At 34.2% G+C, this 26,582-nt stretch overlaps 3 protein-coding genes across 6 annotated transcripts; 1 reads left to right on the top strand and 2 right to left on the bottom strand.

Moving 5' to 3' along the window:
• Positions 1 to 495: 495 nt before the first annotated feature.
• LOC142606602 (metallothionein-like protein 1B) lies at positions 496 to 1,546 on the bottom strand. Its single transcript, XM_075777919.1, has 3 exons — positions 1,401 to 1,546; positions 1,110 to 1,184; positions 496 to 789 (listed from the first exon to the last, which is right to left on the bottom strand). The coding sequence occupies exons 1-3, from the start codon at positions 1,454 to 1,456 to the stop codon at positions 696 to 698; spliced, it is 225 nt and encodes a 74-aa protein (XP_075634034.1). The 5' UTR covers positions 1,457 to 1,546; the 3' UTR covers positions 496 to 695.
• A 6,749-nt stretch (positions 1,547 to 8,295) lies between these two features.
• LOC142608204 (putative GTP-binding protein OBGM, mitochondrial) lies at positions 8,296 to 16,531 on the bottom strand. Of its 4 annotated transcripts, XM_075779933.1 has the most exons (7): positions 16,213 to 16,531; positions 16,042 to 16,096; positions 10,767 to 11,006; positions 10,486 to 10,594; positions 10,064 to 10,146; positions 9,908 to 9,970; positions 8,296 to 9,795 (listed from the first exon to the last, which is right to left on the bottom strand). In XM_075779933.1, exons 3-7 carry the CDS (start codon positions 10,899 to 10,901, stop codon positions 8,620 to 8,622), a joined length of 1,566 nt encoding a protein of 521 aa, XP_075636048.1. In that variant the 5' UTR covers positions 10,902 to 11,006; positions 16,042 to 16,096; positions 16,213 to 16,531; the 3' UTR covers positions 8,296 to 8,619. The 4 variants fall into 4 exon arrangements, with proteins under 4 accessions (XP_075636048.1, XP_075636046.1, XP_075636049.1 ...); XM_075779931.1 differs by lacking the exon at positions 16,042 to 16,096; XM_075779934.1 differs by lacking the exons at positions 16,042 to 16,096; positions 16,213 to 16,531 and adding an exon at positions 15,779 to 15,871.
• A 1,464-nt stretch (positions 16,532 to 17,995) lies between these two features.
• LOC142607119 (pentatricopeptide repeat-containing protein At2g33680-like) lies at positions 17,996 to 20,317 on the top strand. Its single transcript, XM_075778543.1, has one exon. It carries the CDS (start codon positions 18,332 to 18,334, stop codon positions 20,165 to 20,167), a length of 1,836 nt encoding a protein of 611 aa, XP_075634658.1. The 5' UTR covers positions 17,996 to 18,331; the 3' UTR covers positions 20,168 to 20,317.
• Positions 20,318 to 26,582: the final 6,265 nt, after the last annotated feature.

Here is a 26,582-nt window from a genome sequence, read left to right as displayed (position 1 = left end):
AGGGGTTTCAATTACCTCCAACCCCCTCATTTTTAATTCCCCCAAATTGGAGAGATTTGGAGAGAGAGTAGAGCACATAAAATTATTGATAAAGTAAATTACCTAATTTACCCTTATTATATTTATAAAATTACAATGTTAAAAACAAGGGAAATGGCTAATTACTCCCTTCCCCCTTACTAATTATAAAAACATCCAAACAAGGTGGAAGGAATCATTCTCCTCTACTCTCCTTCCCACTACTCCCCTCTCCTCTACTCTCCTCCCTCTCTAAACTCCCAAACAGGCCATAAAGGAAGGGTGTGTTTCATAGTACTACGAAACTTCAACAATGTTCAGTTAAAGAGAAAATTCTACACTAGAACTTAAAAACCATAATCAAAATTAGTAGTAAAGTTTCGCTAGCTCCACACAAATCAACTTTCCTTTTGAGAATCTATCTTATATTTAACTCCAATGCCCATTAAAAAAAAAGTATTGCAGTGGCACTGAAAATTAAAGACAAACCAAAGTGGCCGTATTGTAATTAACAATCCACAATTTGAAGGAAACGAAAAGGATATGGATAACCCGTGGCTGCTTTATTTACAATAATATATATAGTTAGCTGGACCCAACAACATATTCCGGCTTCTTGTTCCTTTTTATTAGTACTATAATATAACAGCCACAAATGTTTCTTTGTCCATCTTTGCTCATTTGCAGTTGCATGGGTCGCAGCTGCAGTTTGATCCACACTTGCAGCCGCCGTTCTCTGCTCCAAAGCTCATCTCAGACCCCTCAGACTGGCTGCAATGAAAGTGAAAAAATTTAATTCATTTCCATATCTCATTAATCCCATTTCATTATATATATGCATATTGATGCGATACATATATTTGGTACAAAAAATACTAAAATTACTACTAATTTTATCACAAAAAAATTTCCAAACATACACGTGAATAATTGTAATTAATATCACATGAATAATATAATAAATAAATTTCTTAATTACTTTTTTATCTTGTATTTATAAAGGTTGACAAAAGATCAGTTTGTTAGGTTAATGTAATGAAAGTTATAATATCTCTGGTATCACTCATTGTGTAAATATAAAATATGCGTACATCTTTGCAGGTGCAACCCCAGTGATGATGGTCTCAGCGCTGGTCTTCTCTGAGAGAACAGGGTAGTTGCTGTTGCTTCAGAAACATGACAAAAAATTACTTTTAGCTCAAGAAACAAGTAAGAATTTGACAACGAAAAGAAGGAGAAAGGGAAAATGAAACGAGTCTAACTCTAACACTATCAACGTTATAAGTAAATCAATAACATATATATTGTGTCATAATGAAGTTCATTTTCATGGAAAACAAATTTCACAATGATTGCAATGGTTAGGAAAGTAGAGTATGTACCAGTTGCAGCCACTGCCGCAGTTACAGCTGGAGCCACATTTACAGGATGAAGACATTTTTTTTAGATTGCTGTAAAGAAGAATTGGAAAATATTTTACTGGGGATTGAATTCACTCGCTCTTGGACGTGTTTTGAAGTATAGAACTGACCTTTTTATAGTGAAGGTGAGGGTACAGGGGTGGCTATCCACCGTACACGTGGGTGAATCGTAGGCTAATTGCGTCTATGACTTCCTCTTAGTGAAGCATCATTCACATTCATGCGCAATTGAATCTTTTCAATTTTGCCTCCCTAGGGAGAAAATTATATTTTAATTTCTTGGACAGGTAAATTATTATCGAAAATACGTGTGAAAAGGACTCCTAATTAGTTAGTATATAAAATGTCTTGTTCAAAAAAAAATTAGTTAATAAAATGTCACGATGAAATAGCACCTAATTATCCTATATTGAATTTATCAAAAATAATTATACTATATTGAAGAGAAGGAGGTCTGGGTAGACCTTTCGATAGTTATAAACGATCAGAAATTTATTCAGCCAATGGCTTAGAATATATCTAAGAGATTCATTATGCGGTGACTTGGATTTTGAGTACTCCTTATTCACCATTTGGCTGGAAGACAAGAACTTCTGGATTAGTTAATTAACGACTATTAGACAAATAAAGGGTTATTTTTATTTTAACTGTAGGTCTGCCTCTCTCTCTCTCTTCAATTTCTTGTAAAAATCACGAGTACAAAAGAAAATGAAGAAGTGGACACATGAGGTCATTATCAGCTCCAATCTTTCAAGGGAAAACGCCATGGAAATATCGATAAACCTTGTCGCCAAGTCTCAATAGAAAAGGTTATCAAAAAAGTCTCAATAGAAAATGATTTTTCAGATTAGTTTGGACAATGATATACGTACGTACTCAGATTAGTTGACTACAAAGAGGCATGAATCATGCTGCTTTGAACATATATATCGATGTGCATACGACAAAGTGATTACACATTCAATTGTTAAAGATAGTGGTTTCCTTTAGCTCAATATAATCATTAATGGTCCAAGATATAAAGGACGCTCTTATCATGGGTCCCATGCTAGAGATTATTGTAGTTCATAGTACTCCAGGAAAAGTTTTAAAAAAATGGAAGTGGAATGGTATTTTTTTTCCCAATCCCCACCACCGTTCTTAGTGAAAGATGGCATCTTTCTACATTCGTAAAGCATTCAAATGTTAATGAGTGGCTGCAAATCCAATCATGATTAGCAATGCACTAGTCAAGTAACGAACTAGCCTATACATCAAACTAATACACTTAATTCTGTTCAAGTGCAGTGTAATAGTGGGTTTCATGCTTCCAGCTAGTCTAACTTATGAAGTCTCGTGTCACCAAATAAGGGACATGCATTTTGTTAAAAATCAAAATCCCTTAGGATTTATATCATTGAGATTCAACGGAAGTGTTTGTTATGAAAACAAAACACACATCATTCACAGCCTAAATGATTTAATGAAAGTGATGAGAAAGAGAGATAGATGTTTTAATTTTTCTGTGTGTTGTTCTCTATAGCACCACATATAAGTGAAAATTATATCAATTAATTACAAAAATAAGCCCTCGCCCTCTTTATATAAACAATCAAAGGGTATGAAGCCAAGAGATACAACTCTTTGATAATAGGCACAACTCTTTGGCAATAAATTGGACTGAGTCTACTATTGGACATACTTTATTTGAGTTTGGCTTGACCCAATATTTCTATTGCATTCAGATCCCACCTACAACAACACACACAAAACAAAAACAAAAACAAAACCAACAACAATGATTAATTAGGTTCTTAGCATAAAGATAAAAACACACACAAAACAAAAACAAAAACAAAACCAACAACAATGATTAATTAGGTTCTTAGCATAAAGATAAAAAGCAATTATTATGAGACAAATGTCATAAATTCTAAATCTCATCTTGTTTATCAAAGTTTTGTTCTAAATAATGTAATAAGTACAATAATTATCGTAGTAGAATGAACCCATTTATTTCAAATCCTATTATATCTATCAAAATTTTGTTCTAGCACAAGCGTTATGGGACCATAGCGGTGTTAATGATTCTAGGATGAAGTAGATCCACTATTCTATTTGCCTATCACAATCACACTTGTCCAATTCAACTCCTCTCTCTCTCTCTCTCTCTCTCTCTCTCTCTCTCTCTCTCAAATGAAACATTATTTGGTCTAATCACCCAAGGAGAAATCAGGTCTAGGCGGAATAATTAAGGGAGGGCTTTAGTAAAAAGATATATAAAAATTCTTTCGTGCACTTTAATTCGCAAAAAGAGTGGTATTGGCTTGTTGAAGCTCATTCATTGTCATATCTTTAACCAGCACAAGACCATGGCTATAGAAAACCTCTTTTGCCTTTACCTTTTTTCACCTAAAAAATATATTGAATTTATTTCTGTGACAAGAAAAACTCTCATTCTAGCAAACTTACTCTAGTTAAGAGAGAGGGGATGCACAAATCACAATATGCTAATGCAAGCTATAGCGCTCCCGATTTGTGTTTGTAGCATATGGTGGGCCTCAAATGGCTTCTATGCATTGATTGTGGAGTTTGCTTTGCTTGTAACTAGTAGATGGATTATTCCCTTTGAACTCATACGTACAGCTCTTGCTTGCTTTTCTATCCTGTCTTGAAAGTTTTCTTTTGTCCGATTCTTTACTCTACCCATCGAAAGTTTTTTGTTTTTTTGGAATATTAGATTGGATGCTGTGGCCTATAGTGTAATATCATATGATTACGTAAGCTAACTATAATGTTATATACTAAAAACAAAGGGCAAGATTCTAATTAAATTGAGGTTAGGGAGTTGTTAACTTTCCACAAAGTAATTTGCAATCTCGGAGTATTCTATAATTACCTCAACAACACTTCTATATCATGCAATGATTAATGAAGTGGCTTAAGTACGTTAGTAGTGCTTTTTGACGTCGAGTTGGTGAAATTTATGTTGATAATATCTTTGTATCCCCATAATTATTCATCAACTAATCTGAAACACTGGGCTCTAAGATTTATCCATTCACAAGCTAGATTTATAGTTGCATGTCAAATTTGGATCTTTTTTTTGAGTGCTCTTAGGAATAATAGATATTTAATTATGAAATATGATGCATACTTTTCAAAAAGAAAAATACACTCGAAAATGACAAATCTATTGTAGTAATGTGTATTTTTCTTGATATTTATATATTTTTTGATTTTTTTAATATAAAAACATCATTTGATAGAGTATTAAATGCACATTAACTCATGTCTTTGGGCACTCATTAACAAAAGCTATATTGGTCTTGCATGTGGAGAATCAATGGCAAATCTACTCATCTGGTGATGAAATATATGTATTTCCAAGTAGCAAAGTTTTAACGCTTCATTAGGTCATACACATATCATAGTGATGGGCAAAGTTTTTGGATATTATTTTCTTGATGGAGGCTAGTTTTTTGTTTTTTTTTTTTTTGTTTTTTAATAAAAAGGAAGAAAGCTAGTTCTTAATTTTGTTGACCAAGAAGACTTTGGGCATAATTATTCTAGCGCACTCGTGCTAATCCTTATATTCACATTGGATTTTAGTTAATCAACTTTTTATTTTATGCTCTGGGGTCCCCTATGGAGCAAGCGAAGTTTGACTGTTCGGACGGAATAAAATCCTAGTTAAACAAGGCAGAGTTGTTCGTTTGGATGTAATGAAAGACCGTTTATTCTTTCAGGGGTGTGATGAGCCAAGTGTACGCGGTGAAGGAACCATTTTTTTTATAAAAAAAAAAAAATTTAAAATCTTTTTGTCATGAAGAGGGAGCAAATGGAGACGTTCAAAAAAAATTATTATATAAAATAAAACAATCAGCTACCTTGTTAATAGTTTTATATGTGATCCCAACTAGTTATGTATCTCATGGAAGTCCCCCTGCGTTAGGACTTTTTTGTTGCCAAAGAGGGTATGTTCAAACATTTAGGATTACTCAATTCCCGGTATTCAAGTGAGAGGCTACTAGCGAGTAGTAACTGGTAATGTCATCCTTTCCAGTGACTTATGTTAGTATTACGAACCTCACATTCTATTCCTCCATTATCTACCTATCTTTAAATAATAATAAAAGTATAATGTTGCTGCATTGGCATTCTCCGATGCCATGAGAATAGCCAAGTAGAGTCCCAATTGCATGTTAGATCTCCATATCATCAATTCTAGCCTTCTAGAGGCCAAGAACCCATGTTAGGGCTTGGTACCAAGCACCAACTAATTGCACCATTAACATCTTCATTTTAGATATTTTGGAATATTTGTTTCATCGTATCTAATTGGATAACTCATTAGGACCATTAAATGCATTTCAAGACATCCATATTTCTTTAGGAATTAGATGCTTTGAGCCTAACAAAGTTTACTCAATTGTAACTTGTATGCCTAATCTACTAAGATAGTTGATCTATTTAAGACAAGTTGTAAGAGTTATTCACGAATCATGAAGACATAAGTTTTTTTTTGTTTTTGGAGGCCCTTTCAGCCTATTATGTGGTGATGATTCTAATGATCACATACTCACGTGGTACTCTACACCAATAAAAACAAGTTGCCTAATATAAAAATATGATATAAAATTAAAAAGGTCATGTGAAAAAAAAATTAATTTTTTTATATTTAATGGCTTTCATTGGTTTGGAGGATCACACAAACATACTCCAAGAGTAATAGTCTTTCATTTAAATCGCATGATTTATTAAGCTGTCCAAACAAGTACGTCATTTAATTACTTGTAGATATTCATTTGAATTGTCATGCATAGTAGACTAAAGACTCTTCGAAACTAATTTAGAGCAAGACTTTGTATTGTTAATGGATGTCAATTATGCTTTGTTCGGTCGATAGGAAATGGATAATTGATTTCAAAACTAACAAGAATTCCCAAAATTTTAGTTGTTAGATGACTAAAATGGTAAGAATAAAAAACTCTCAAGAGATCTCAAAGGTGCTCGATTAGTAGCAAAGAGGTTCACTCTTAAATATGGGCAGGATTATGAGGCATACAATATACGGAATTTAATTTAATATCTCACCCAAAAGGAAAGAATTATGATCTCCAGCAAATTAGGATTGGAGAGAGCTAAGAAAATTGCAACCTTAGGTATGTATCTCAAGAACGTTGTTTGTCAAGCTTAAGCTACTCAACACAATTATAGGTAACTTGCAGGAGAGTTAAATCTCCCCCCCCCCCCCCCCCACACACACACACACACACACACACACACACACACACACACCCATATATATATATATATATACAGAGAGAGAGAGATGCAAGGCTTATAGTGAGGATAATGTGAAGAAGTGGGTGTCGTTGTCTTCTCAAGTTTGTGGTGGTTATGGAGTTGAAATTTGGGCAAGTTTCATGCTTTAGGTGCCAAACAAATTGATGTTTACTTTTTAAGAATTTTAACTTTTAAAAGTTTGAACTCTTAAGAGTCGCCAACTCTTAGGAATCAAAGTTTTTTCAAGCAGCTAAGAGCCTTATAGTTTAACTAATTATCACTTAATAGTATTTCCAATGGAAACATCCAATGTTCAAATGCTCTCTCCCCAACCATCGAATTTTCTTTAAAAAAAAAAGGTTTTTTCCTAGTGTATAACCCTTAGTAAAGGCTTTTGTGGTTTTACAAGGGATCTGTGAACAAATCCCACAATTTAAAAAGTTTTTTCCAAGTGAATAACTCCTAGCAAAGTCTTTTGTGTGGTTAACTGGTTATGCTTGGCTACTTGCCTATACTGCAAGAGGGATGTTGAAAGGAAAGGGAGAGAACTACTTCTTGTCATGGGTGTGGATGCAAGGGAAGAGCAGTCACAAGACCAAAGGATTGGAAAAGGAGGTTCAGTAAGTCACCTCCTTAGTTGATGGAGATGGAGTGATGGATTCCAATCATGGTTGTCAAAATCGGAATTCTACGTAGGATCGTGGGAGGGAGGTGAAATCCTAAATCGTAAGATCAGATTGTGGATCGTAAGATTTTACATTATTTGAGAAAAAAAAAAACACATTGGTATGTTAATCACATAAATTATACATTCATTGATATAATTACCATACATTACTACATCAATTTGTAAGTATCATTTAAAGTGGCCAAAAATCTCAAAACGTGACACTCTATTGGGATATTTTTTATTTGAGTCCAATTGACACTCTCTACGAGAAGAAAAACTTGGTTTATTAGGATTTTATTTTTCATTTAGGTCTAATTGGGCCTTCTATCAAGTTAGAGAATATTACAAAAAACCAAGGTCGTTTGGAATTATCAAAATCGTACGATCCTACCAATCTTGAACGATCGCTAAAATCCTTGAAAAATCCGAATGGTTTTGGGCAGATGATATCATAAAATCGTAGGATTCAAATTAAGATTTTGACAACCATGATTCCAATAGCAAAATGTGGTGGCTCTTTTTCCAATGTAGGCGGTGCGTGTTAGAAATTTAAAGACAATGCATCGGGCAATTGGTCAGTCTCCATTCATGTGTAGTATGGTCCCTGAAATTTGAACTTCTGTCAGCTTAGTATAAATAGGAATTCAGAGTTCGATGTGGGTTTGAAACGCTTCACAAGGAGTTAAATTAAGGGCCAAGCCAATTTAGCAGGCACTAAGCATTGCTGCTTCCTCGTAGTTAGGAACCAAAGAAAATTTTATAAACACTAATAATCCAACTGTTACCATAATTTATGTCGATTTTATAAGTTGCAAACGTCAACAACAAATAGAATCAAAATATTCAGTGGATTGGATATGAACGTGATATCCAGGATTAATTTAATATAAAGAAAAACTGCTTATTGGGCTTGTAAAATTAATAAAGAATTTCTGATGATTGCATCATTAATAAAGCCTCAACTAGGACAGAAAGCTGGAAGAGTATACATAGAGAACCACATGTTTCCGTTGAATCCCCCAAAAAGAGAAGCATCAAGCACTGGAAACATGATTAACAAATTAAAATGGTTCTGAATCATCCGAAAATGCACAAAATTGAAACTGATATAGAGATGATCCCAGTGCTGTCAACTGCATGATTTTCTACGTTCCCCTCTTTTTTGAGGAGACAGAGAAAATAAAAGGAGAAGAGAGAGGGGGGGTAAAGTAACCAGTATCGAAGGATATGTATAGTAACCACCTAATCAAGCAATATTCCATCTAATCTAAGTCTGCATGAAATTTCACCATTCATAAGCCCTTTAAGACCAGTTTTTAGCTCTTCTATTCCCTCCTCCAAAACAGCACATACAGGAAATATAGGAACACCTGACACCCTCTTTTTTAATACTTCATACACTTCTTCAGCCCCTTTCTCATCAATTTTATTTGCCACTATTAAGGAAGGTCGATCAGATAAACCCTTTTGATGGTACTCAAGCTCTAAAATTAAATCTCTCAGCTGTTCCCATGGTGGCACACCCTTTCTACAATCCAATCCAGCAGCTAAGTCTACCACATAGGCCAGAACCTTTGTACGTTCTATGTGGCGCAAGAATGCATGTCCAAGTCCACGATTCTCATGGGCACCCTTTATTAGTCCTGGAATATCAGCCACTGTAATTGATATGTCATCATAGTTTAGATTCCCTAAATTTGGCCTAAGAGTTGTGAAGGCATAGTGCCCTACTGAGGGTTTAGCCCTAGATATAGCACCCAGTAGAGTACTTTTACCAGCATTAGGCATCCCCACAAGGCTCACATCAGCAATGCTCTTGAGTTCCAATACAAGAGTAGATTCAGAGCCAGGAAAACCAGTACTAAGAGAGGCCTGATCATCATTGGACACTTCAATATCAAAGTTATTATCCTTATTGACCCCAGGCTTCATAAACTTGGGCTTCTTTAGACCTTTGCCAGTAGCAATATTACCCAAACCGCCCTGCCCTCCTCGAGCAACTACTATTTGTTGACCTTGTTCTGTTAATTCCGCAACATTGTATAGCATCTGTTCTTTTTCCTCCATCTCTTCTTTCTTCACTGTCTCTTTTGTACACATTTTGGATGTGTTATAGGAAGAAGAAAGTTGAGAAAGAGTATCAGTTGATGCAGCTAGAGTGTTCTGCTCCATGCCTGTTGATATCTCTGCATTTCCTTCAGTTCGAGCTGATGAGCAACCAGTAGTTGGCACTGTCCCAACTTCTGCTGCCATTTTTGGGTCACTATAGGAAGAACCCTGACCCGGTTCAGATATGTTGTCAACAAGTGTACCAGGAATCTCCCATGGATCCAACTCTGTCGAATAATGCTTTTCAACAACAGAAGGAATTTCACCCTCCATAAGATGTACCACAGTACCAATGGGTACAAAGACAACCTAGCAACAAAATACTTTCTCAATGAATCACTGAATTCTAGTTTAGTTAAGTACAACTAATAGTCGATACGGATATTTTTACAGGTAAACAAAATAGCTTTAGAATAATAACCTTGTCTTCCCCTCTGGTTCCAATCATATTCTTTGAGGCTCCTTGTCCCCCTTTGTTTGCAGCCTGCAGGACACCATAACTATCACTCAATTTTGTCACAGCAGGACCATCAAGCTATATTCCGTTCAGGAAGATCGGAAAGGGATAGTTACATACAACATGATGCTGCAAACCACTGAAGTCCCAAACTGTGGGGGAACATTCCAAAATCACATCACCACCTTTCCCACCATTCCCACCTACATTAGTTCCGAAGATGGACAAAACAAGTAGAACTATCATAAATTAGCAGTTCACAAAAGCCACTACATCAACCACTGCTTAATAGTAAACTGTACAAGTAAATTTTTAATTTTTTTTGACAATATTAAAAGCAATAAAAAGAACAACTAATAACAATTATTAAGTCTCAAAGGCTCTTGACAGAAATCAATATTTAAAGGAAGCAGAAAACAAAAACATTGTCAATAGTCAACATCTCCAGTTGAAAAAGATAAACTTGTACAAATTATATTGACACTGGGAATATAACATACTACAGAATCAAATGTGATTATAGATATTAAAGTATAACCCACCATCAGGTCTGCCACGACGATCTTGCCGGCCACGGTGGAGGCTGGAACAACCATTGCCACCATCACCTCCTTTAGCATATAGCCTAAATCTGTCTATCATTTTCCTCTCCTGCAAAAATGTTCCAAAAGTCCTGTGAGTCCATGACAAGATGCAAATTTTTTTTAAGAACACACTCACATTATAAGATTCAAGAGATTTTATGCATAATGCTTAGTAGCAGGTCCTGGAGCTGTGCATGCTTGTGTGTGTGAGAGAGAGAGAGAGAGGTGTAGGTGCCAACCTGTAGAGGAGCAAGCTTTGGCTTCCTGTGAGGAGTGTCTGAGTAGAGAGAAAACAAGGAGAAAAGCCATGGAGATTTAGAGGATTGTCTCAAGGCTTCTAACTGCCAAAGAGGTTTTACACAGCGCATCCACATCTGTCTCTATTTTCTTGTCCTTCAAGCTCTCCTCAAGTTCAACACATTCATAATGGCCATGAATTCAGACTAGTAACTCCTTCACTTTCTCTTTAAGTTGGAGACCTTAAAAGAATAATACCCATATAATGGTACTGGTGAGAAATATATATATTCATTCTAAGAGCGATTACATGACGTAAATACACCAAAAAACAGATATTAAAAAAAGTGCACAACAATTCAAGGAACTTCATCAAACATTCACCAGAAGGTGCTACCCAAACTCTATAGTGCACACTCTCATTTTAATTTTTATCCACAATCACTGCCAGCCTTCAATGTGTCATGCATTTCACTACGAATAATAATAACAAATACAGTTCACTTGAATGCAAAATTAACTCTCAAAGTAAGTATCTATGTTACCTATGAACCTTCATTACACCATTGCACTTCTTCAAATATATCATGGATAGCCAGCAAAAGGAAATCCACACAGTAATTTTAAACAAAAGAAGAACTAAAATCCATTGAACATAAAGTGATAAAGAGATGTATGTGTGTGGTGCAGCAACCATCTAGCAAAGGAAACAATTAGCAACAACAAATAAAAAAACACAACAAACACTCAAAAACAGGCTTTGAAATTATAATCAAGTACTGAAAAGCCCAAGGTTGAGTAATATGTAGCTCATCAGATCAGAAGTTAACAGCAAATTAAATTGAAAACTGAATGTCAAATGCAATTAAAATACCATCCTACATATTATTTGTTTATTTCCACTTGTTCACCATTATAATTGTATAAGGTATCCAATGAGTGTAAACCCTCCAATGACCAACATCTTAATAAACGAAGATAGCTGACAAAGGATTGAAACCCATAATGTAGATCACAAATATCTTCCCTTATTTGATGAATTTCTCTTAACATCTATCCAAAATCTACCACTGATGCAGTCTCTTGACTAATTGGTGGGAATACACCACCCAAGAAAACCAAATTTGTTCTCTCAACAACATTGATGCAACTTGTTCTTACTCCCATCAAATTTTGACATTTAACTAATGTTCTAAGTCCCTAATGACACCTTCTAATTACATCATCAACACTTGAGGCAGACATCTAAGGAGTCATCAACACCATGAATTAGAAAAAAAATAAATAACATTAGTAAAACCACAAAGATAGTTCACACATTGCGTCTTCATGGGTGCGTACAACATAACGAAAATTTCAAGAGGAATGCAATGATTTGTTCATGAAGTCAGGTGGAACTAATGAGAAAATGTCACAGCTATTATACATAAATATTAGTTCCTCGTAGTTTCCTTTCTAAAGCTATCAAAGGTTGGTTGGTTGCAACAGACATAGATGCATAAATACCATAGCTATGGACCATATGAGCAGTGGAAAATGCAACAAATACCTCACAGACAACATGGAAGTGCCTCTTCTTTTCTAATCTCTTCAATCTATAAAAGTGCCTCAAATCTATAACCAAAATTCAAAAAAAACATAACCATATTACCCAACACCAAAAAACCTTCAAGCCAACTGCTTTCTTGAAAAAAATTAAATTTTAATTACAATTTTCTCAAATTCCAAACAGAGCAGTGTGCTGATGAAAATCCAGTGCACATTGATTGTACACGGTCTAGAAGAACACACTTCCAAGTGATTAAAAATATAAAATTGAAGATAAAAATCTCATACTTAGACACACATACGTAAATTTGACAGCAAGAGATTTCAGAAAGTTTCTCAATCATGGAGAAATTAAAAACAGAAGTAATGAAGAGAGAGAAACCAAATTAAAAACAGAAAGAAAGGGGAGAGAGAGAGAGAGAGAGAGAGATGAGTTACTTGTTGAGAGTTAGAATCGGCTTGAAAGATGGGCGCTTCAGTGACAGTAGTCACTCCTCAATAGAGAGACGGTCACGGGACTAGAGTAAAGACTACGGGCTTGTTTGGTTTAGAGGTGTTTTGAGTGATATGATCCAAAACTCATAACTGAGTTTTCAAAACACATGAGACCCACACCAATTTGGTTGTTTGGCTTGATTTTCACATTGTGTTTCCATCACTCAAAACTCACAAATTTTGAGTTAGAGCGATGGAAATACAAACAAGAATATGGTGTTTTCAAAAATTGAGATACATAACTCAGTGGCACCATTGTAATTTTTCATCCTCTGTGGAGCCCACAGCTTCTGTATTGTCTTGTCAACTCAGACTTGTTGATATTACCGTTGCAAATTCAAGGCAAGACCATTTCTCTTTCTCACTTCCCTCAAAATATTTCAGCCAAAATTTTCCCCCCTTTCTTACTTCCCTCTCTCCGTTTTCTCTCATATTTCATTACTCCATCAAATCTCGGTCTCCAGCAATCTAAACTGAAGTATGAAGTGGGTTTGAAGTCATTTTTCTGCACCTGGGTCTGAACTGAAGTGGGTTTGAAGTCATTTCTCTGTCCGTTGCAAAAACCATTTGAAGGCAGTTCTGTGATCTTCTCCCAGGTGCGGTGTATTTCTCTATCTCCCTCTCCATTGTCAATGACCATTGTATGATTTGGGCATTGTGGTATAATTTATGTTTTATTGATTTTTGCCCACGGGTATTGGTGAGTGTGTTGAGGTGGGTTTTTCTCCATGGACTCATCTTCGATCTGTCTTTCTTTTAATAATTTCTGTTTTGTTGATCTGCACCTGGGTCTTTCTTTTCATTATTTGTGTTTTATTGAAGTGGGTCTTTCTTTCTTTCTTGCGGTATGAAATTTAGGTGATCCATTTGCTTAATTGATGAACTGAAATTGCCATTTGTTTAATTTATTTTCCTGCCTTAGAGATTCTTTCACCATCTACAACAAATAAGATATCAAACCTTGATTTGATGGCAACTCAAGTATGACAGTGCTTACTTAGGTTCTATTACTCTAATTGTGTCTAATGTGTATAGAAGACAAAAAGGATGAGGTTTTTCTCTCCCACATTTCAGATCATTAATTTGTGTTGTAAATTGAAAAAATTGATATGCAATGTCATCAAGTGCAACCTTTATTCTTGTAGTATCTCTTGTTTCCTATTATTATTGTAACTTGTGAAGAAGGTCCTGGTTTTGGCAATTTAACAATTACCAAAATTTTGTTGATTTCACTCACTTCATGTTTGGGTGGTCTTTTGATGGTTTTGGTCTCTTGATTTTCATACACATATGATAAAAGGAAAATGTCTAAGCTTTAACTTAATTTTTGAGGTTTTGGATTAATTAGGAATATGGTTTTTTTCTTTGTTATTAAGAATACCATTTTCATTCCTTTGTTTGGAATTAACTGATAAGTGATGACTTGATCTTAGATATTGACACTACATGATAGTAAGCATTAAATAAAAATAAAACAGATAGAGCACTGCATATTGCTGGATAGTTCTATCTAGATCTGTATAACTGGTTATTCAAATCCTAAATCGTTGTATTATCAAGTAATGTAGGTGAATAAAACTGTCTATATTTCCCATTTCCTTTCTCTCTTTTACTCCCTTTTCTTTTGTAACTTCTATTAATTCACACCGTAAGCTATGATATTTTAGGGTCCACTTATGATATTTCACAAAACACCTTTAACTATAGAAGCAGATAAACTGAGTTCTTGCACTATTACATTTCTTAGCTTTATTTGTCCATCCATTAGTTTTCTGTTTTTCAAAGTGACATAAACATTTATCAAAAATACATTAAGACATGAAAACTTCATTACAATACTGTCTGAGTTCCTCTTCCAATAGAAATGAAGTGGCCAATTCATAGAACTATATATATATATATATATATATATATATATATATATATATATATATATATATATATATTAACATCTCCGCAATTGTGTTGGGATATTTGTATTAGATGGCACAAGAATCTCAAAATGCTGACGACAAAATGTGGCCTCCTCACATCGAAAAACTCTTGATTGATATTATGGTGGATGAACAACAAAAGGGGAATATGGAACATGGTATTTTTAAGGCTCCAACTTGGCTATCAATTACGAATGCCCTAAATGAGCAAACGGGGAAGAGTTTTTGCCCTAAGCAAGTGATTCAGAAGCATAATAGGCTTAGGCAAAAGCAGAAAAAGTGGAGCCAGCTTTTGAGCCATACCGGGTTGGGGTGGGATGAGACAACCCAAATGGTTACTGCTTCTGAGGAGGTGTGGGTGAATGTGGCTGCAGTATGTTAGATTTACTACCCTATATAAACATTCTATAAAATCAATGACCAATACAATCTATACAGAGTTATGCCATATCCTTGCTTGCTTCTGAGTTATGTTACTTAGTCTATGTCACATCAATATCAATATGACAGGGGAAAAACAAGGGAAAACCCAACTGAACAAGCCAAATATTTGCATTGGGCCCAGTTCAGTGGAGCTTTTTCTCTAAGGTCTTCACACATATTTTTCTCAGCAACGAAAGAGAAGTACTGCTTCTCATTTCTAACCCTTTTTTCTTTCTATTTTAAGCTACAAACTCTAATTCCAACTAAGTATATGAACCAAAACTGTCATTTTATAACATAGACCAAGTACACAATCAATTCAAAAACTTTTACAAAAAGAATACAAAAATCAATTATTTAGAGAGGCAATGTATGCAAAAACATTGATGAGAGGACTTCCCACAGCAACTAAGGTCACATTTTTTGAAAATTTACTGCCTGCTCCCAACCACATGACATAAGTAACCAAACAAGTGCAAATTTCCTCCACTTTCAAACTGCAAGATTCACAAATTCCTTCCATGTTTGTACTTCAAATTTAAATTGTATTTACTTATCCCAAAAAAAAAAAATCTATATATTTATCATTCCAATCCACTGAATCCAGTAATTACCACTTCGAAGTTAGTCATCCTCCTTCACAACAGTATTAGCTCCAGCAAAATGCTATGGAAGTTAAAACATGATCCTTCTAGACAACAAAAAGATGAGAAAAGATACAGTGTGTTGTTATAGTTCCACAGATAAATTCCATTCAACAACTTTAAACCCCAAGAGAGAAAATTTTGTATATTTATTGACAAGAACCTATTCAAGACCCAAGAAAGCATTTCAACGAACAGATTGTAGGCAATAACAAAAATCCACAATAGCTTACAACTGGGATTTTGCATAGCTCAAAAGCAAGAGCAACACTCCAATTACCAGCCATACTACAAATACTCAGTTGAGAAAAGTTGGTAAGAATTCAGATAATGTTCAAAATTTTACAAAGCAAAAGTGATAAGTGAGAGATAGTGACAAAAATTAAGCAAAGTAAAATACTGACCTGTGACTCTGTGAATGCTTGGAACAGAGGAGAGGGCCGAGAAAGCTGAAGATGACGCTGAGATCCTTTAGATTACAAGTTCACCAAGTGAAAAAGATGGCTTCAGTTTACCCACAAAAAAAAACAAAAAAAGACGGCTTCAGCCCTAACTCGTTCAGTGCGAGAAGTAAAAGAAGATGGCTTCAGTGGGTAGCAACAGTGGGAGAGGTAAAGCTCAGTATAAGTTTTTTTTTGTTAATGAAACGCGGGTAGCAACAGTAGCGTGTCAGTGGTGGGGGGCACGACTTTGGGGAAAAGGTGTAGAGACATGTAACTGAGAATTAGTCCAAACATGGATTTTGCAATTTTTGAACGAAGCCGAGGTTTGAGAAATAAATTATAAGTTTTGAGTTTGAGTGATGTGTTTTGAAAATTGAGATATGAAAATTAAGACATCACTAATCCAAATAAGTCCTACGTTTTTTATAATATTATCATTTTCCATTATCATTAATAAAGGCTCGGCCAAAACATAATAAACCTACTGAAGCCTTGTTGAAATTATAGCTCAAACAGCTCGTTAAGGTTTGTTTAGAATCCACTTATTTTGCTGAAATTAACAAATTTTTGATGAAAATACATAAAAGTTAGTTAAAATAGTATAGTAGGATTTATAAATAATATCAAAAAGTGTAATAGACTCATGAATAATAGCAAAAATAAATTGAATAATAAAATAAGCTGACTTTTCAATTTGAATGCAAAACACTCTGTGAAATAATTTGAGAACTCATACTATTTGTCGTCCCCAATACCCACTCTTTCTTTCTTTCTACCTACTATTCTACCTGGGATTTGGTTTACCCTAGTACTTTTTTAATTAAAATCTCTTTTTATTTTAATGAGAAACTGCCATTTTATTTTAACTGGAATCTCCTAAATAAAAGATGGAGTTTAAAACTCACTACCACTTGTCATTGTGAATTTAAAATAAATAAAAAAATAAAACTCCAATTAAAAAAGTACTGGAAGTAAACCAAACCCTCCTACTAGTACCTTGGTAGAGATGTCTCTTTTATTATACGTTTATTGTTCAATGTTGTTCACTAATAATGATTTTTAGGGGTGACAAAATCTGACACGACCCACGAATCCGATACGACTAATTTGTTTATAAACAGGTTATGGGTTGAAGTTAAATGAATTCAGGTCATATTAAAGTTGACATAGCGAACCCATTTAATAAACGGGTTGTGTTCATGCTCAACATGTAAACCATCTAATTCGTTTGACCCTTTTTTTTTTTTTTTTTTGATAAGTAAGAATGAAAGTAAATGATAATATTGATTTGTTTGACCCGTTTTGCTTATAAAGTTATTACCCATTTTGATATTATCACTTTAATTTATGGTTGTTTTTATATGTTTATTACTCTATTTATAGTTGTAATTTTATTTTAATTTTAGATATATGAGAATTAATAAAAAATTATATAAGTTAGGTTGCCCTATTAATAAAACAGATTATTAACCAGATTGAGTTTTACAAGATTTGTTAATTAAATGAGTTAAATATATCAAATCGGGTCAACCTGATTAATAAATAGATCATATTCAGGTTAAGGATTCCTGACTTAATACTAAATATGTCGAATTCGGGTCAAGTCATATACCCGAATACTCATTACTTGAGATGATATGAACCCGACCCGCAAAAGTGAATGGCTGACCCTAATGATTTCCCATTATTATATATAATAATGAAAGCATACGCTGCTGATAAGCAGCTTGGGTTACTATTTCCTTTCAGTTTTCAGAGCTTGGACCAACTGACCTTTCCGAAATGCCAATAAGGAGAAGGACCTTACGTATATATGTATCGTGCTTCCTTCTTCACCGAGCTTCTACACTGTACACAACAAAAGGACCTTCGAAACGGCAAGGCTCTCCACGCTCAGATCCTCAAGTCCGCGTCCACCTGCGTATACCTTGCTAACAGCCTCGTCAACTTGTACGCCAAGTGTGGCAACTTAGATAAAGCCAGGCTTGTGTTCTAGAATATACCCGAAATAGGCGTGGTCTCATGGAACTGTCTCATCAATGGCTACTCTCAACAAGGTCCTAGTGGGTCTTCTTTTGTCATGAAACTCTTCCAACGTATAAGGGCAGAGGACACTCTCCCAAATGTCCACACTTTTGCTGGTCTTTTCACTGCCGCTTCCAATGTATTCGACGTTTTTGGAGGCCAGCAAGCTCATGCGCTTGCTATCAAAACCGCGAGTTTTTATGATGTTTTTGTTGGGAGCTCGCTGCTTAGTATGTATTGTAAAGTGGGTCTTGTATTGGAAGCTGGTAAGGTGTTTGACAAAATGCCGGAGAGAATTTCGGTTTCTTGGGCGACTATGATTTCTGGGTATGCAATGCAACGAATGGCCAGGGATGCTTTGGAGGTTTTTGAATTTATGCGTCGGGAAGAGGAGGATGAGAATGAGTTTGCTTTGACAAGTGTGCTTAGCGCATTGGCAAGTCCTGAATTTGTGTATCATGGTAAGCAAATACATTGTCTTGCATGTAAAAATGGGTTGTTATCATTTGTTTCCGTTGAAAACGCTCTTGTTACAATGTATGCAAAATGTGGGAGTGTAGATGATGCACTTAAAACGTTTGAGCAGTCCGGTGGTAAGGATTCTATAACATGGTCAGCGATGATTACAGGTTATGCCCAAAGTGGGGATTCTCATAAGGCTTTGAAATTGTTTTTGCACATGCATTTTTCTGGGATTAAGCCTAGTGAGTTTACTTTTGTTGGGGTCATCAATGCTTGTAGTGACATTGGTGCTATAACAGAAGGAAAGCAAGTGCATGGCTATTCCTTAAAGATGGGATATGAAGCCCAAATATATATGATGACAGCTTTGGTTGACATGTATGCCAAATGTGGTAGCGTTGCTGATGCTCGAAAAGGATTTGATTCTTTAAGAGAACCTGATATTGTGCTATGGACTTCTATGATTGGTGGATATGTACAAAACGGAAATAATGAAAGTGCGTTGAGTTTGTATTGTAGAATGCAAATGGAGAGGATTATGCCCAATGAGCTTACCATGGCTAGTGTCCTGAAAGCATGTTCAAGCCTCGCTGCTTTGGAGCAAGGCAGGCAAATTCATGCCCGCATCATTAAGTATGGATTTAGTCTTGAAATTCCAATTGGAAGTGCTCTTTCTACTATGTACGCAAAGTGTGGGAGTCTGGAAGATGTGGACCTTGTGTTTAGGAGGATGCCTACGAGGGATGTAGTGTCATGGAATGTAGTGATATCAGGCCTTTCTCAAAATGGGCGTGGTCATGAAGCTTTAAAGCTGTTTGAGGAGATGCAATTGGAGAACACAAAGCCCGATGATGTGACATTTGTGAATATCCTCTCTGCTTGTAGCCACATGGGATTCGTGGAGCAAGGTAGGGTTTATTTCAAGATGATGTTTGATAAATTTGGCGTTGTTCCAAGATTAGAACATTATGCTTGTATGGTTGATATCTTGAGCCGTGCGGGAAAGCTCAATGAGGCCAAAGCATTTATTGAATCTGCAACTATCGATCATGGTATGTGTTTATGGCGGATCTTGTTAGGTGCTTGTAAGAACTATCATAATTACAAATTAGGAGCCTATGCTGGAGAGAAGCTAATGGAGTTAGGATCACAAGAATCATCTGCTTATGTTTTGTTGTCGAGTATCTATACTGCTTTGGGTAAGCGGGAAGAAGTAGAACGGGTTAGGAAGATAATGAAACTTCGAGGGGTGAATAAAGAACCTGGTTGTAGCTGGATTGACCTGAAGAATATGACCCATGTATTTGTTGTTGGAGACCAGATGCACCCACATATTGGAGAAATACGTGGAGAGCTACGGATGTTAGGCAAACTAATGGAGGATGAAGGTTATCAACCCACTTTTGAATTAACTTCTTTAACACTTTGAATTTGGATTACAAGAAAGTTAACTTGGGATGTTTGCCTATAATGCAATTGTCTCAATTAAACTAAAAAAAATATCATTGAAATTTGTCACTTTTTTTCTTTTAGAAAATCATGTAACTTTATTATGCGAATGGTAATGTTATCTTTTTTCTCTTTTTTCTTGTAAATGTAAATAGAATATTAAAAATATTTCATATCAAAGGATAATTGTCTGCCTATAATGGGTTAGTTGTGCATGTTCTTTATATATGGCACTAATTTTTCTACATTAGTTATGAACTTTTTGATTTTTCAAAACCATTGGAGAGAATAGATTAATGATTTTTTAGGTTTTTTTACATGAATTTTTAAATTTAATGCATTGTGAATTAAAGCACCTTGACGTCTCCTTAGGAAGCACGTACTCTTTATTTGTAGTGTCATACTCGTGTAACCATGTTGGAAAAGGGACACATCTGGGAGACTTCTACACGTGTCCTAGCTTTTTTTTTTTATTTTTAATAATAATAAAAATTGCGGGACACAGCTAGGACACTTATCTTTTATATCTTTTTAGTTTCAATCTTGAAACACTTATCTAGTTATCTTTTATTTACTCTTTTGGATCTTATTCTTGGTTTGTATTCTAATTTCTAAACATCATTTATTTGTCATGAATTCACTTTATCATCCATTATTGCTCTTAAATTGATAAATGTTTAACATTATATGAAAAAATAAATGTTTAACAATATTTTAAAATATATTTAATAATTAATTAATACGCGTATCTCCGCTGTGTCATATCCCAATTTTTCAAAAATTGCAATATCACCATGTTGTATCCGTTCCAATACCCGTGTTCGTGTCCTTGCTTCCTAGACATTCCCAAACAGGTCAATCAAATACCAAATCCTAATGCATCAAATGCTGAAATAGGGCACAAAATATACCAAGAAAACCAGCCCTACAAGATGCTGTCTTCAATTTTGGCAAAAACAGTTCCACAAGTAAACCACATATATATGTTAGCATGCTGTGTATTTGTGTTCAAAGTTCAAGTACGAGTATCATTTGCTAGGAAAAGAGTTCAAGAGAACATGGTTGACTCTGGAGTCAAAAGCCATGGTTTCTTGAGAAACATTGGACTCTACATTTCATTTTGAAGAAGGAATGATAGGCTATGATTTAATAGAAATTAGCTCATAAAATTTGCTGCTGTACCTTTTGTCTACTAGCTTGTTAAGAAGCTTAATAGAGAATCATTATTCATGGGCATATTGCCTGCATCTAGAGATCAGTTATATGCAAGAATGCCCATAACAACTAATGTGAACGAATCTGCCATTTTTTGACATTTTCTGGATGTGAAAGGAGTCCATCAGATTCAGGAGATCTTGGTTGGTGGTGCCATTGGCAAGAAAATGGAAGATTCAATGTCTCTGTTAATTTGTGTTGACATGAGTTACAAGCGAGGGGGATGTACAATATGACAAGATAAGAATCTACCATTAGGAAGTTATTATAGGGTGGTAAGTGTTGATAGGATAAAATCCATGATTACTTACTTGGGGAGTGAGTTTAAATGAGCATTTGGTGGTGATGGCTATAAAGAGTGGTGTGAGTGAGTGGAAGCTTAGGTTAGCAGTTAGCACAATGGATTTGGAGATGTTTTTTGGTAGATATTTCTTTTCTTCCATGTAAAACAACTGTTTTGTTTGTTTAATTGTTCCACTACTGCAGAAAAAATAATGGGAGTAGTAATGCCTCTCCATGAGGATGTCATTGAACCATTTTTCATAGTATGGTGAAGCTGCATAGAAGCAAATGGCCTTGTTGGTTTGGTTTGGTTATAGTGGGACTTTTAATTTAGTATATGGATTTTAAATGTATTTGAACATTTAGAAATGGGAAAATTAAATTCTATAAAATATTACTGTAGCAAAGCTCTAAAGACAATTTAGTTTGCTCCTCTCTGTTTTCCCATCAAATAAATTGTCTTTAGAGCTTTGCTACAGTAATACTTCATTGGAATTAATAGTATAACCAGTTTCTCAAAAAAAAAATATATATATATATATATATATATATATATATATATATAGTATAACCAGTAACTTACTTGTTATCAAATTGACTTATAAATTTTGTTCACAAAAAAATTCAAGAATACCCAGATTATCCAAATGATTACCTTCTTTATAAAATTTATGAGATAAAGGGAGGCACCACCACTTAAGATAACAAAAACAACAGTATTTGTCATGCTAGGTGTAATTTTTCCCTTTCTTCTAAAAACTTATTAATGTGGATCATTTGATGTGTTATGTTTACCTTATCTCAGTTTAAAACTAACCTTGAGATGAATTAATGTGCAATTCTATGAAGCAAGATAGATAGCTTTTGAAGTTATGTGGTTTTACTTTCGATCTGTATAGCTATTAAAGATACAAATCCATCATTAGGAAATTAATGACAAAGCTTAGGTTATGGCCATAAAGAGTGAAGTGAGTAGAAGCTTAGGTTAGCATAGTTGTTTCCTTCTTTCTTTTCTATTCGGTGATTCCAAACACAGTTGCTCAAATGCTCAGATTTTCTCACAATTTTTTCAATTTCATTTTGGTGGGTCTTTTTTTTTATTTTTCCTTGACATAAATCTACTTGATTGAAAGTTTGTGTTCTGTTTGAGATTTCACTTATTTGCTGCATTGATATTCATAGTCCAAATTTGAATTTCTCATTTTTGAAACTTGGATTTTAGGGGGTCTGTTTTGATTTTATCAAGACTTAAATTTGCTCTATTGAAGCTTCAGGTTCTCTTTCAGACTCCTGGGTTTTTGTTGCATTGATCTTCATGGTTTGGATTCAAACTCCAAAGTTTTCATTTTCTCAAATAGATAGTTGACCTTGTACATTGATATTGTTTATATGAAATTCTTTTGTTTTTCTCTTCTTATTTTTTCCCCTCAATTGTATTGGTACTTGCTATTATATTTCTTTTGTTAGATTTATATAAAGTTTTTTTTTTTGAGATTATCTAAAAATAATAATAGTTTATTCAGATTATCTAAATGTTAGTTTATTTTGTTCAATGTAGGGAAACTTTTAGTTAATTTAAATAGGTGAATTTATAAATTCCCGAAATCAGTATTATTAGCACTTCTATTTCAGTGAGAGAGAGAGAGAGAGAGAGAGAGAGAGAGAGGGGGGGGGGGGAAGAGTCAGTTATCAAAAACTCAATGTTTTGGTGAGGTAAAAAAATCTTCCTTCTGTAGACAGTTTGGAGATAGAGAGAGAGCATAAGTCTGATCTTGATGTTGTTGTCATTCTTTTTCTTGATTGAGAGCATATTTTGTCTACTTTCCCCAGTTGATTCTCTCCTTTTTTCTTCCATCAAGTTAATTTTTTCTCTTAGAGCACAATCCTTCTTGATTCATGTAGTTGATCTCCAAGTTGTAGATGATGAGAATGAATCAATTGACTGAAAAGTTGGCAATGATAGTGATGTAGACGATGACTAGGTGGATGAAGATGAAGATGTCTTTCCAAGTGGCCAAATATGGGTATCAATGTTCTTTGTCTCTTTGCTTTTCTTTATATTTTGGTGAATTGTGGGATGTTGATGATTTTTTCCAGTACAAATTGATTTTATATGACGACTATGTGAGTAGCTAAATTATTCCAATATAATAATTGACTAATTTTGTTAAATCATAAACATTTTTTTTCTTTCAAATCGTTAGGAATATGTTTGCAGAGGGTTAAGAAGCTATGTTTAATCTATTTGGTGGGTGCAGCCATCCAAAATTGTTGATCCAATGTATTTGCCAAGGGTACAGACCATAGTAATGTTGGATTGTTTTAGCTCTCTTTGAATGATGAATGAATTTACCTATCAAAAAAATAAATGAATGAATTTAATTTTTCTGGACTGTATTGATTTTGTATTTCTTTTACGTTTCATGGCTTTTTATGGTTATTATGTTCTTTTGCGCGAAGATAAATGTGAAATGCGCTCAAGAACTATTTATCATACAAGTGTATATATATACATATTGATAAGTAACATAAAAATTTTATTAAAAAGAACACATCCCAGTACATAGGAAATGTACTAAAGAGGCAAAAAATCAAAAAACCAAATTACAATGATCAAGCAAAATTTATCATACAAATATTAACAAGAAGGTAATTTTGGAAATACATATTACTGTTTTTATGTAATTAAAAGCCGTAAGGCACTACTTGTTTTTTTCTTCATAATTTGGTCATCTTCTTTCTTTCTTTTTCTCTTGTTCATTTGATGCAGGTTCCAAAAAAAATATGGCAAACCCTTTCTCTGAAACAATTTGTGGAAAGGTAAGTATAGTTACTTATATATGGATTCAGTGGCTACATTGTCCTTTTTAAAAGAGGATGAAGAGGTTGGTGTTAACCAGATGAGTTTTATAGATTTTGAAGCTTTGGATATGTTACCATGGATGATCTAATGAAAATTGAATCCTTCTTTGGAAATGAATTTTTTATTTTTATTTTAGGGTGTTATTTGTGATTAGTTTACATAAGAATGGCTTGGTTGGGGCCATGTATTTTTGCTTATTCAATCATTCGGAAAATATTATTTACCCTTTTCTTTGCTTGTCTTTACATTCTTATTCATGTTTGTTACAATAAATTGGCATGTGTTCCATCTTACTCAAGGATGTAAAATTACTTTATTGAAACTTGGAGGTGATATTATAATTCTATGCTTTTTCTTTGGATGTGTATTGGGAGGGATGGTGAAATTTGGAATAGATCTAAATTGGACCTAGATAGTGTTCAAATTTAGCTTCAGGGAATTGGCCTCCATTGTGTGTGCTCTAAAGATTTGAGGTATATCTAGTTAATGGATTATGAGCAATAAGTATGGTTTCCAAAATTTGACCAGATTGCCTGTTCCAATTGGGTTAACCGTGAACCAAAGGTTAATCCGGTTTTTTAATTTAGATAACCATGCATTTTAAATAATGCCAACGAACCACATGAACCACCGGTTGAACTGGCTAACAACTGAACCATTCTCAATGCAGCTGGTTCAATGCCGTGCTTTTTTGTAAAACTTTGGAAGGCGGGGGTATCGAAATTCAGACCCCCCCAACACCATTAGATTTTTGTCACGCATTGTGACCAATGAGGCAACTACCATTGTTGTGTCATTTATTGATAAACTATAAGTGAATATGCTAGTTATGAATTTCATTTTGAAAATTATCTTATTTTAGAGTAAACATTTTTCTACTGGAAGGATTACTAAAATACAGTATGTTTTTTTATGCTTTATTATAAACTTATAAAAATTGTGAAAATTCATTTGAAATTTGTTTGAATTTCTTTAGATATTTTATAGTCAACTTTTCTCATTTTTTCAAATTTAATATCTTTATTTGTATATTAATTAATTAGGACATCATCATGGTTTGATCTCTGGTTGAATCCCAATCTAACCTCAAAAACCTTGAATCTTTCCCTTTTCTTTTTCTTTGAATAGTTCGGTTTTTAAAACTATGGCCATAAGCTTTGAAGGTTCTAATTTTTTTCAAATGTATTTTTGCAATGTCATACTTTTTAAAGTCTAAAAAATAAGTCAATAATTATTTTAAAATATATATAATTTGAGATCTTAATGTCAATAGTAACTTTGGCTTGGTTGAAACTAAAAACCTGAAAGGTTATCTTATCAAAAATAGTTTTTGTGTATATTTTATATGGTTAATTTGATTTTCTTTGTCTCTACTATTTCTTTAAGATATTATCTAGCTATACTGTGGCAAAAAAAATCTCAAAGATCTATATTATTGCATATGATTGATATAATGTGTATATGGTCATTTCCTCTTGTTCTGCCCTTTGATATATACTTCTGGCAATGTACAACATGTATATCATGGTCATAGTGTGTGTACTTTTCAAATCTCTTCCAAGTTAGTGAATTCACTTCTGTGCATGATCCAATGCTTTTGATTATATATGTTATGTCCAGTTTATTTCTTTCTTTTCTTTTTTTCTGGCTGAGTTGTTTTGTTCAGATACAAATGCTGAAGTACTTGTGCAATCTTTGGCAAAGTTTGCTCATTCAGTTGTCCTCTTTAAATTGTGGTGTTAACCAAATGTTCTTTCTTCAACTATGGCCGCATAAGTTGTCATATATGGGCAGATACCTTTGAGTGGTAAGTTTTTACATTCAAAATCTTTGTGGTTTGGTCAAATAATTTGGTAGGTTGAACCTTTTTGTTCACTAACTGACTATGGAAGACACTCGATTCCTGTTATTTTCATTTCAAAGAGCTATGACATATAATACTTAGTAAAGCTTTAATCGTATGATTCTTTTTGGTCAACTTTTATTGTAAAGTGGCCTGCAAGGACAACTATTAATACAATTAACATAAGCAAAC

The sequence above is a fragment of the Castanea sativa genome, chromosome 8 (assembly GCF_040712315.1).
Source record: "Castanea sativa cultivar Marrone di Chiusa Pesio chromosome 8, ASM4071231v1".
In the NCBI taxonomy this organism is placed as follows: Eukaryota; Viridiplantae; Streptophyta; class Magnoliopsida; order Fagales; family Fagaceae; genus Castanea; species Castanea sativa.
Note: the sequence above shows the minus strand (reverse complement) of the source record. Positions and strands in the feature narration are given on the sequence as shown.